Raw genomic sequence first — 12,939 nt, forward strand, 5'->3', positions numbered from 1 at the left:
TATGCGCCCCGGCTGTATCTAGGCTAACGGCTAACATGCTAACTATTATTTTTATGTCACTAGTCACTTGAAACAAATTTAGGACGATAGGAGACGGGTTGAAATAAACCGAAATTTCCCTTTAACTATGCAACACGTTTCATACACAGAGTGGTTTACATCACACATTAAAGCATGAGGAAAAGGAACAAACATTTAAAGCACAGAAACCTTTGTAAAGGAAATTATACACTGAAAACTGAGACATAAACACAAGATTGGGCGGAGAGGTGCTTCATGATGAGTATTTAGATATAGATGAGAACAAACCCAGTATTCTCTCTGCTGTTATCAGAGATCAAACTGTGATGATGAGTGTTGTGTGTTCATGTACAGGCCCTCAGCAGACTGTCGTGCGCCTACAAGAAGGAGAACCAGACCAAGATGGTGGTGTGTGACCTGGGAAACCCCATGAAGGGAGGAACCAAGGTCAGTGCTGCCGTCACGTGACTGTACTCACCATGCCTCCTGCTGCATTCAGCGTATTGTAGAAGCTGATCTGACACATTTGTGGAGCCGAATTTAAATTTTAGAATTTAAACTGATGGTGTCAAGTAAACATAGCTAACATGATGTTCTTCTTTACTGTCTGTCTCCTGCTGCTCTCTGATTGGTCCTTTGCTGTCTCTTCCTGTGCTGTGATTGACAGGTGCTGGCAGAGTTGCGGTTCAGCGTGCATCAGCTGTCAGAGGAGGACACCTCGGTGAAGTTTGACCTGCAGATAGTCAGGTACAGTCCTGCCTCTTGTCTTTGTCCACAGCCTGCTTCTCTTTGTTTTGGCAGAGGATCTGTCATGACCTCCTGTCGCTGCTTCTCTTCTGCGTCATAACTGAGTGAAATGTGAACACACAGACATCAAATCAAACAACCAAAGTGCTGTTCAATTAAATAGAATAAGTAAAATACAATAACATGGAAACAGCAAAATCTAAGAGCATTAACATAACAAAGGAGGTCTGCGTCGCCACGATGTGTAGTTATATTTCTGGGGAGGTGTACGTTAGGCTATAGTCTCAACTGCGGGACTTTAAGGAGCAACTGGTCTGAGGATCTGAAAGGTCTTGGGTTGGTGAGGGGGCAGAGGAGCTCAGAGATGTATGGGGGCCTTGTAAGATTTTAAAGACCAACAGTAGACCTATACTGGACCAGTAACCAATGCAGGGATGCCAGTACAGGTGTGATGTGGTCTGTTGTCATGTATTTGGTTGTGCGTTGGTGAGGTTCAGGCCTGAGAAGAGAGACAAAGATCTGCTGCCAAGAGTCTGTGACACATCAGCATTCATTAAAGCAGAGCTGGTTTCTTTCAAATTCTCATTTAAATAACAAAAAACTGCGAAGGAAGCAGCTCACAGAGAGACAGAAAAAACAGGCAGACAGACAGGAAGAGATAGAACAGACAGACAGACAGTATACTCTCCTCTGAGTGTGTCTGTGTGGCAGAGATGGAGGCATGTTAATAACAGACAGACAGAGTTAATAACAGGGTTGGTTTCACTCTGACAGCTCTCACTGCTGCTTCAGCTCTTTACAGTGGACACACACTCACAGGGATTCATTATACTGCTGCTAAAACTCACCATCATTCTCACTGTGGATTCATCTGAATGTTTGTTTATAACATCTCAGAAAATAATTAAAAATACTAATCACAACGTGACGTCTTCAAATGTATAGTTTTGTCCAAAAATGTTAAAGATGTAAAACAGAAACACTATGAGTCACATTCACCCATTCACACACACATTCATACACTGGTGGCTGAGGCTACCGTACAAGGTGCCACTTGCTACTTCGTTTTTTTGTTTGTTTAACACACTTACACACTGATGGAACAGCCATTGGGAGCAATTGACCTATGGCTAAGCTACGCCCCCCCTCCACTCACTCGGACACAGCGTTGCCAGGTGTACGATAATTATCATATTTGTACGATAATTTGGCCCTCTGTACGATGTACGATCAATAATCCAAAAAAAGGCCAAATGTACGATAATTTGACCATTTCATGAGTGTGTGGTTGTAATCAGTATGCCAGAGTTTTTTTGTGAGCCCTGAAGGCATCTGTTCCCATGTGACATGTTTCCAGCCGATCGCACTTTGCTTAGTGTGAGATACGGGTGACGTTTGTCTCTGAACAATGAGCACGATTGGCCGAATGGTCAGCTGTACCCGCCCCACAAGGCGCTAGGACCCGTCAGGAAGTCGAGCGAGAATGAGATTCAAAACAGAAGAAGAAGAGGAAAAACAGAAGCAAGGAAAATGGAAAAAAAGTAAACCAAAAAAGTAAACACTAGAGTGACTATATTTGCCTGTAGCGCATCAGTAGGATTGTTATTTTGGTTATGACTAATGTACGATTATTTACCTCAAAACACGATAATTTTGAGTCTCTGGTACGATAATCCTACATTTCCCACCTGGCAACGCTGCTCGGACAAACTATCAACATTCAGTGACCGGCGCTATGGCAGGTGTCACAGTACACGGCATTTCACAGGAGGCTGGAATTGATGATTTTTGGAGACGTAACGATCAGATGTCATTGAGAAGTAACCAAAAGGGCCTAAACTACGCATTGGAGGGATATATTCATCATTTTATTGTTGAGAAGGTCGATGAAAAGCTTAAATTACAAGCCAAAATTTACAGGTCACAGTGTACACTTGTGAACCGCATCTTGTTGCCGTCACCATCAAANTAAAGGGTAAAAAACACACCTGGTCGCCCAGCCTCTCAGGATACCTTGTGTCAGAGGTGATACATTGACGATGGAAAAGCCTCATACAACCCCACTTCAAAGAATCAAACTCTTTAAATCATTGTGTTGCAGCTCTTCATTCAGTCAATTTATAGGAGCTTCACGTCAGCGTGATGAAGTTCAGTGAGCCAGAATCATTTTAATTTGTAGTTCTTTAGAAGCAGTAAAAGTTTCTTCTGTTTAATGTCACGGTGATTCATGTCAGCCCAAAACAACCTGACTGTCCCCATGTGTTTGTATATTTTGGTATTAAGAAGCAGTTCAGAGCTCAAAGCAGCGCCTTTCTTTTGTAGGATTTATTTTGGCCATAAGTGTCCTGAATATTTTAAAGTAATCCAGACTTAACTCTTAAAACTGATCCTGAACATGTGTCGGTCCACCTGTGTGTTGTTTCAGCAGATGATCGGGACCTCAGTGTCTCTGCTTGTCCTGAGAACTGATATTAAATCTCTTTATTCAGACATCTTTTATATTAAAGTCAGAGCTGTGTGAAATATTTCTGTTTTGGAAACTGCATCTGAGAGAAAGGATGGAAGCACAGAAGGAGGAAAGACAGGAAGGATGGAAGGGAAAAAAGGGAAGGACGGAAAGGAAGGGAAGAAGGATTAAAGGAGAAAAGGAAGAAGGGAAAATGAATAGAAGGAAGAAGGAAAGAAAGAAAGGATTTAAGAAGAAAGCAAGGACAGAAGGCGGAAAGAAAGGAAGGGAGGATTAGAGAAAGGGAGTGAAGAGGACAGAAAGGAAGGATGGGTTGAAGGAAGGAGAAAAGGATTACTTACTGATCCTCAGTAAGTGTGTCAGGTGAAAGGCAGCAGCTCCACCCTGTGGCTGTTTTTATTACAGCACCAACAGACCTTCACACCCTTCTGTTTACAGTTTGTGTTCTGTAAACATGTTGTTTATCTGTTTGTTGTTTTTATCACATGAAGATGACACATGATGTTTCCTCTCTGTGTGTTTCAGCTCCAATCAGTTCGACAATGTGAGTCCTCGAGTCTCCAGTGTCACCAAGCTGGCTGTCCTCGCTAAAGTCTCAATCAGAGGGTAACACACACACACACACACACACACACACATACACACACACACACATACACTTTAATATATATTTTAACATTTTGTGCCAAACTTTTGACCATGACTCTGATTTTAGTTTTAAATGGTATGAATTTGCTATTTTATAAAATAATTATTTTTAAACCCTAAAAGCAGCTGTAATCTTTATTTATATAGATTTATAACGTGTGTGTGTGTGTGTGTGTGTGTGTGTGTGTGTCCAGAACGTCATCTCCCAGTCAGGTGCTTCTTCCCATCGCCAACTGGAAACCTAAAGATCCTCCTGTGGTCGGAGACGACATCGGACCACAGATAGTTCACGTCTACGAGGTACACAGACAACACATGAAGACACAGTACACACAGATGCACATACAAAAATGTTCTCAGACAGAGAGGGTGGATATAACAAATGAGGTAGATTAAATTTGAAACTATGATGTTTTTGCACCACTCTGAAAAGTATGTGTTTATCAATTTGTGGGGCGATTTTGTGGAATGCACAGGTATTAAAAAAGGTAGGATCCCCGACTCCCCCCAACAGAGGTTCTAGCGAAGCTCCTAATGTCCTCAAATTATAGAAACGCTTGCAGTTTATTAATACACAATATAATCAATAATAAAGGATGTTGTATTGAAATACCCAGCAGTATGTCCACCTTATTCCAAGCTGTCTCTAATTTGACTCAACTTCAAATTCAATTGCAGCTTTTTAAACCTTTAATATTTAATGTTTGAGTTATTTAGCTTCTAAATGAAGAACAGCTTCCTGTGAGCAGCTGCTGCCTTTATTACTCAGTGTCTAAATGTGTCGTAGAGAGGACAAAATGATTCAGCACATTATTGTTTGAACCGATAATCTCTAAAAAGACGACGTCTGTCTGCTCTCAGCTCCTGAACAGCGGGCCCAGTACCATCAGTAAAGCGTCTCTGGAAATCAATTGGCCGTACCGCTATAAGAACGACTCGCTGCTCTACATCACCAGCTTCGAAACAGACGGACCGATCAACTGCACCACCGACGTGGAGATCAACCCACTCAACGTCTCGGTGAGAAACACACAAACAAATACATGTATAAACTTATTAAACACCAGTTCTCACGTTTGTTTAAAGTTTCATGAGTTGAACTTCTTTATTTCCTTCAGTTTCAGCTTGGTCCTCGCACCGTTCTGTGCTCAGGTCCTGATACTATGATTGTAATGTGTATGTGTGTGTGTGTGTGTGTGTGTGTGTGTGTGTGTGTGTGTGTGTGTGTGTGTGTTTTAGAACCCGCTGTCCTCAGGGAAGAACACCAGCGGGGTTCCAACCAGAGAACGAGACACAGAGGGACGGAACCGAAACCAAGCCCGCCGCAAGAGAGACCTGGAGTCAAGAGACGCACAGAACGACCTGCAAACACTGGTAACACACACACACACACACCTGTAAGTTTAATTTATACACAGCACTTACAGGATAAAATAAATACATTATTTCTTACACAGCAAACAGCAGGTGGTGGTAAATGGTGCCAGTTCAGGCTGGAAACTGGTGACCGTTGGTGTTCCACAGGGATCCGTGCTCGCCCCGCTACTCTTTGTTGTTTATGTAAATATTTACCAAGTGTGATCCAATCTGCTGACACAGAAATATCTAGAATAATCATTAAGGACACTGACACGGCCCATCTTCAAGAAGTTCTCACAAATACTGCCATCTGCTGGTTACCTGTCTCAACACTGTGACAGGAATTTGTTTTAAGCAACATGTCACTAAGCTTATCCAATCATGTTTTTATTTCATCTGCACATTTTTTTCTCCAAAATCCATTTTTTTAAATTTCCAACATGCCTGACAAAGATCTCTGTCAGATCTAAACATAGAATTAGAATTACTAGGAGCTTTTAATACAGTGTGCTGATCCCCTGTCTGGTTCTTGCATCAGTTCTGGTCTATAAGAGATATTAAGTATAATTTAAAAGCTGATTTGTGATTATTTGTGTAATTATAGTTATTACAACATACACTGGGGTTTTGTTTTGTTTGTTACTGCGGAGGAGTTGTATCCTGTACTAGAACATTACACAAACACGAACCAACTCTACTCAAAATTAGTCCCTGACTAAATCTGACTCTGTGAAAGTCTGTGATTATTTTCTACATAACTGACTCTGTGTGTGTGTGTGTGTGTGTGTGTGTGTGTGTGTGTGTGTGTGTGTGTGTGTGTGTGTAGGACTGCAGTACAGCAGCGTGTCAGCGGCTGAGATGCCAGGTCGGTCGTCTGGAAAGGAGGAAGAACGCCATCCTCTTCATCTACTCCAGACTGACTGTCAACAACTTCCTCAGGGTAATCACAGAAGAAGAAACACAGATGCTCCTCATAACTGCCTGAGAATCATCATGTTCTTAACTTTCCCTCAGACAGCTGTGTGAACATTCATGAGTACTCTTCAAACAGGAGCTGCTCATCATTCAGCTCCCTGTGAACGGAGAACATTTGACCACATAGAAACATATATAAACTAAAAAAAACAACATAGTCTGGATTCTGTTTTTTCTCAGCCCTGTTATTCGTTGGACGTCATGATGGATGGACGATTTGTTAGATGTGTGTTTGTTTTTCTTTCATTTCAGACTGAGAATCAGAATCGTTCATACGTGGTTCGATCGACGGCCTCCTTCAGTGTCATCGAGATGCCGTACAAGAACCTGGCGTCGGACCTACCGTCTAATAGCACTACTGTAAGACACACAAACACAGACACACACCAGTCATCAGCGTACGGTAGAAATATGACATGAAGAGAGCGTAAATAATATCAGCGTTACCTAAATGTAAAACGTGTGATTGTTCTCAGTTCTTCCTCTCATGCGGATGCCAGTGTATAAAAAGTGTTTAAACAGGAGTGTGTGTGTGTGTGTTCAGGTGAGTCTGTCGGTGATGTGGGTGACAGAAGAGACTCAGCCGGTGCCTGGTTGGGTGGTGGCTCTGGCTGTACTGGCAGGATTGCTGCTGCTGGCGCTGCTCATCTTCATCATGTACAAGGTGAGACACTAACACTGTGAGGACACTGAGGTTTTAACAGGAGTGTAAATCTTTTCGTGTCTCTGTCAGAGGGAGCTGCTGCCTGATGTCTGATATATGTCCTCAAGTGATGTCACTTTGTCAGCGTGTGTGGGTGTGAGCCCTTACAGAGTCGTTGAGGTCACATGAGTCGTTGACCCATCCAGCCATCTTGGGTGTCATTAGGGTTAGATGGGTCCAATTAGGGTCCCAGGAGACAGATTAAGGTTCTCTTTAAGGGTTCACACCCACACATGGTTTAAAGCCTGTGACTCAGCACCAGTCTGTTAGAACTGAAGAAACCTCTTGCATGAGAGGTGAAACGTCTTCAAGAAACTCAAGTTAGGTCCAGTTGCCTACAATACAGCACTGAACATTACCATGACCTGGACGACTGAGAATCTCCACCAGCATAGACGATGTCATAGATTTCAGGCTGATGAAGACAAACATCATCGGCTCCAGCACTAAACTAACTGCATTTATCTTCTTCTCCTCTTCCTCCTCAGTTGGGTTTCTTTAAGCGTGTTCGCCCCCCCCAGGAGGACTGCACAGAGAAGGAGCAGCTGCAGCCGGAGGAGAACGGCAACACTGACGCCTAGAAGTCAAACTGTGTTCGAACAGACAGGAAGTCCAGGAGAGAAAAAAAAATTCAGGGTAAAATGGACGCGGAGAGAATTTCACTGTATTCACTGTTGAGTGGCAGATAATGGTACTGGTTTAAGATATAGTAAGGGTTGTTTTTTGTTAAACGAGTGTTGTGTTTGTGCCAAAAGAGAAGCTCCACCTGAGCTCCACCTGTCGCAGGTGAAACCCTCACAGCTCAATATTAAAAGTCAACAGTTTAAGGAGTAGTTTGGGAATCAGAGAGTCAGATGTTCAGTTTGATTCAGCTCTCACATCTGTACAGTAAATATGAAGCTACAACCAGCAGTTGGTTAGTTTAGCTTAGCATAAAAACTAATATGATTAATTCATATATTTTGTGTTATTAGGAGGATTTTTGTTACCTTAGTTGCTTTGCTAAGCAAACCAGGAGCTTCATATTTATGGAAACAAATAACAGACTTAAGTATTTTAATTTCAACAACCACTTAATATTAAATATTGAAATTAAAATATCACTGAATTTAAAGCATTAAGATATTTTACTTAAAAAAACATGCATCTTAATTTATTTGTTTTAAATTCACCTCCTTGAAATTAAAATATGAATTTAATTGATTTGCAATTTCAAAGCTGAATTTGAAGATATTTTTGTCAACATTCAAAAATTCAAGTTTAAAAAAGGAAAAAAAACATTTTTCAAAATATTTCAAGTTTTTTAAAATAATTAAGTAAATAAATAAGGTTTTTTTTTCTGCTTTAACTTTTGGATTTGAATTTGAGCAATCAAATTTTAGCAACCTGAATATGTTTGTTGAATTGTAAAAGTTCAACCTTTGATCCAAATTTGTGAACATTGACAAAAAATATATTCAAATTCAGCTGTCGATATTTTTAATTAAGAATTTTCATGCTTTATTTTCAAAGAAGTGAATCCAGAACAAATAATTCAGATACTTTTTTTTTTTTTTCTTCAGTAAAATATTTCAGTATTTCAATACTATAGATTAAGCAGTTCAGAGTTCAGTTGTTGTCAAAAGTAAAATACTTCTGTGTCTTATTTGGTTTTGTAAATATTTACCGTGCATTTATCCAACTCTTGGAACAAAATAGTTCCCAAAATTTCAAAACTACTCCTTTTAACATAACAACCAGACCCCTGAACGCCTCATGGGTCAAAACTCGGTGTTTGTAAATGAAACATTGGTGTAATTTATGTTGACATTGGAGGTTTTCGACGCACCAGAGCTTGTGGAGTTTGGCCTGATATTTAATTTGCACATTTTGTTTTCCAAACCCAAAATAATTGATGAACTGTAGGGGCTTGTTGCCCAGAAAGTCCAGAACTGCTGATAAATTTGATGTATTTTTTTTATCCTGCCCCGAGCGACAAACCTGTTTTCTACAAGAACAGAACAGTGAACTGTTGCTGCCGTACTTTATCTTCTGTGGATTTATAAAGATTTACATCTGAATCTGAGACCGTCTGAGATGAGATTCTGCTCAATGATTACCGGGTAAGGTATCTTCATTAGCTTCCACAAAGGGCTAGCTCGTCTTCCCAGTAATCATGTATAATACTGAACACAATACAAAGTAACAGCAATTTTTAAAAATCACAATCAAATGAACAAAAAAAGACAAAACAAAAAAGCACATGTCAATGCTAAGCTAAGCTAAGCTAAGCTAAGCAAAAAAAAAAAAATCAGTTGATGAACCAGATGATTTCTGGTCGTCATCACAGCCTTTATACTTCTGAAACGACTGCCCTGTTCAGGTGCTGTTCGTGATTAATTCCAACAGCAATAATGCAGCAATATGAAATTTGAATGGTCGGCAATAAGTGTCTGATAATCTGCATTCAGCTCTTTATTTTTGGATAAAGATGGTTTCGTTTGCTATGATATGGGAAGATAAGGAGTGTTACAGTAATATATTTACCCTGATATATTCTTTTTGCTTCATGTGTGTTGGGGGGCGGGGGTGGGGGTTCTTTGGGATGCTGGTTTGGGTGTTTTCAGTATTTTTTTTTAATGTATTTTCTAAAAAAAAAAAAAAAAAAAGAACGATCATGAGTCCGGCTCATTTCAACAAGATTTAGAAATTGTTTTGCAAAGTTTGTTCAGTAGTTTTTGTAAGAAAATGATGTTTGGCTGGAAAATCAATGCAAGTCATGAGTCTGTAATTTGTAAAATTGACAGTTCGCTAAACCCCGCCCCCAAAATGGTGATGTCAAACCACAGCCAGGCACAACAGGTCTGTCAGTATTCAGATTTTTAACGGTGTGCAAGACGCATTAAAAAAAAAAGTGAAAGTGAAATAAAAATATTAAACTGCTATGAATTAAACTGCAGTCATTAGCATGTCCAGCTAGCTAGCTTACAACCTACAGTAGTAAGTAAGCATTACTCCCAAGGCTAAGAGTTAGCATGTCATAAGCTAATGACAGTAAGTTGTTGGGTTAGGTTATGATTTTAAAAAAAATGGTTAATGACGAGCAAATCATGTAGTAGTTCTTCACTGTGTTTGGAGTCCTGGATGCTATCAGAGTTTAGGCTAACGTGTCCTGATCTTTATCAGCGTTCATACACAGGCAACTCCAGCTAATGTTAGCTGAGATAAAGTTACGTTTGTCAAACACATCAGTAATTTCTCATCCATAAAATAGATAAGACATTATAATTGGAATGGACCTAACAAAAAGAAATGAATAAAATCTAATCAGTTGTGTCTTGAGCTACTTTAAAAAGATGAATTCAAAGGGAGACAGTTGTAACGTTAAAATTGAAAACATGGTTTGAAACCACAAACACGTACGTAAGCAAACTAGCCAAACAGGGTTATGTTAACACAAATTAAAAGTCTGATTTTATATTATTTTTCAACATATTTCTAATACTAATAAACTAGCTCTACAGTGCAGTCAAGAACAATGCTTATTTATTTTCATGTCTTCTACATCAACAGCATGATGTTATGAACTGGGACCTGTTAGCTTTAGCCTCAGTGTGTTAGCATGACATCATGTAGCCTAGCCACAAAGTATATTAAAGACCAGTTTTGCAAGTTTTTAAACTTAATATTAAAGTCAGCCAGAGACGTATGTAGTGGAACATTAGCTTAATTAGCTAGCTAGCTAGCCACATTTTATTAACTGTGGCTTGCTAGCTACAGTTAATAAAATGTTTTTCGAAATGAGATCCTGCTTTTGTTTACTACTGTGAGAATTTGAGAATCCTTTTTTTTTTTTTAATTACTAAGAACTTTTACGGTAAATCTGCCACCGTTTTAATTTTAAAGTGTACGTGTGCCATACGAGAATGGGAAATACTAACAGGCGTAGCAAAGGTTATAGCAAAGGCTTATGGAACAGTCAGTCAGCTACTGTTGGATCTGAAGCCTTTGTTCCTCCACTTCTTTTTTACTTTAATTTCTCGTACTTTTTCTCCGATATCAGAGTCAAGACTGTTAGCTTTAGCCTCTGTGTGTTAGCGTGATGTCTTGTAGCCAAAAAGTTTAGATTAAATACCAGTTAAAGAATATAAAAAGTATAAATATAAAAAGTCAGCAGGAGACAGTGTTTTTTTAACAAACCCATAGAGCTAATATTAGCTTTATTAGCTAGCTAGCTACAGCTAATAGAATGTAGGTAGAAATGAGAATTTGTGGAGAATCTGCCACCATTATCATTTTAAACTGTACATGTGCCAGCAGCATTGACCACAGAGGGCGGGGCTTAACGAACAGTCAGATAGCTACAGTTGGATCTTTCCCGCCCTGCACTGAGGCTTCTTTGTTCTTCTACTTATGATTTTTCTAATAGTATTATTTGTCGTCAGATTTCATGAGCGGCAGCTTTGCTGAGAAACAAAAACGCGAGAGGCAGGTTGCCATTTTCTGTTGGTATGAGTGACTTTGAGTGTGTGAATATAAATATATAAAAAAAAGAAAGAAAAAAAAACTTTGCTATGAATTTGCCCATATTGGGTTCGCATCATGAATTACTGTTCAAGGTTGATGATAATTTTAGAAAATATATTAATCCATTTAACAGCCACAATGAAATAACTCCACAGGAACACTTTTAGCACATTATACATCTTGTTTTAATCTTACGCTTTCATGTCTGTCGTCCCGCTGAATATCCTCTGCTGATGTCACTTCTGCCGTCATTATTTTGTTTGCAGCTCTTTGTTTGACAGCAGACGTTAGGGATGTACTTATACTACTGTTGGTTAGTGTCACAGATCACTCCAGATACAAAATATTGTGGCTTCCAAATAAGTTCAAAAACAGACGCCATAACAGGAGATAAGATGAACTCACTGATTTGGTTTAATTGGTGCATTAAAGTGACTCAAAAATAATGGGAAACTAGGACTTGGTAGGTCCGTTAATTAAAGGTCATAAATGTTCAGTATGAGCTCAGTAGGTATTTCGTCAGGACGGAGAGACTCACTGCACTGTAGAAACTTTTATAAAGGTTTTTTTTAAGGACGTTGGTGTTTAAATTAGTGAAATACTTTTCAGCCGTTCAGCAGGACTGAAGTCTCTTCACTCTGTCACTTCAAAATATAAAAACAAAAGCTGCAGTTTACTGAAAAATCTGCGGTCAGACGTTCTGCTCTGAGGACAAATACAGACAGCCGAGTTACAGATAACGTTGGAAAAATAAAATAAAATCAGAGCCTAAAAACACGTAAAATTAACTGAAGACAGAATCAAACCTTCCCGAACTGACTGAACAGAGTCTGTCTGTCTGTCTGTCTGAGGGGTTTTCACTGTGTTTTATATTAAATACCGCCGTCTCTGTATGTCTTTCTGCCATCAGAACATGTGGACTATTTTTGATGTATGTGTTCTTTCACCTAGAGAATAAAAAATAACTATTTCATAAGGAGATGATCTCACCTTTGAACTGAAATAAACTGATTTCTTCACATTTGTCTTCGTATTTTTTTAATTTTGAAGCACACATCTGAAACTCTGAACATAAAACACTAGATATGAGACAAACCTCTACTCTTATGTAGTTGGAAAGTTTTATATTTTGCCACCAGTGCTGGAAAGTACTTAAGTACAGTACTTAAGTACAGCTCAGAGGTATGTGTACTTTACTTTAGTATTTCCATTATCTGTTATTTTATGTTCCACTTCTCTACATTTATCTGATAGTTTTAGTTACTCTGCAGATTAACTATGCAAAATATCACCAAATAACAGTGATGTATTATTACAGTAAGTTCAAATAAAACTTTGTTGATCCCCAGGAGGAAAATAATTATTATAATAATAATAATAATAATAATATAATAATTAAGATCTAATCATTTAACACGATTCTGAAATGAGCCATTCTGCATAATTACTACTTAATTTTTTAGTAAAATTTTGTTCCTAATTTATTTGAACTTTTACTAAAGTAGCATTTTGA

General features: G+C 38.9%; 1 protein-coding gene across 1 annotated transcript in view; it reads left to right on the forward strand.

Moving 5' to 3' along the window:
• The window catches only part of itgav (integrin, alpha V), a 49,374-nt gene extending 36,927 nt beyond the window's left edge, over nucleotides 1-12,447 (forward strand). Inside the window, exons 24-33 of the mRNA XM_050048845.1 lie at nucleotides 376-468; nucleotides 689-768; nucleotides 3,761-3,841; nucleotides 4,078-4,183; nucleotides 4,745-4,903; nucleotides 5,123-5,257; nucleotides 6,069-6,182; nucleotides 6,470-6,577; nucleotides 6,762-6,881; nucleotides 7,409-12,447. Coding sequence (XP_049904802.1) covers nucleotides 376-468; nucleotides 689-768; nucleotides 3,761-3,841; nucleotides 4,078-4,183; nucleotides 4,745-4,903; nucleotides 5,123-5,257; nucleotides 6,069-6,182; nucleotides 6,470-6,577; nucleotides 6,762-6,881; nucleotides 7,409-7,501 — 1,089 coding nt within the window. The 3' untranslated portion in view covers nucleotides 7,502-12,447. The remainder of the gene's footprint in view (nucleotides 1-375; nucleotides 469-688; nucleotides 769-3,760; nucleotides 3,842-4,077; nucleotides 4,184-4,744; nucleotides 4,904-5,122; nucleotides 5,258-6,068; nucleotides 6,183-6,469; nucleotides 6,578-6,761; nucleotides 6,882-7,408) is intronic.
• The last annotated feature ends 492 nt before the right edge of the window (nucleotides 12,448-12,939 follow it).

The sequence above is a fragment of the Epinephelus moara genome, chromosome 7 (assembly GCF_006386435.1).
Source record: "Epinephelus moara isolate mb chromosome 7, YSFRI_EMoa_1.0, whole genome shotgun sequence".
Taxonomy (NCBI): Eukaryota; Metazoa; Chordata; class Actinopteri; order Perciformes; family Serranidae; genus Epinephelus; species Epinephelus moara.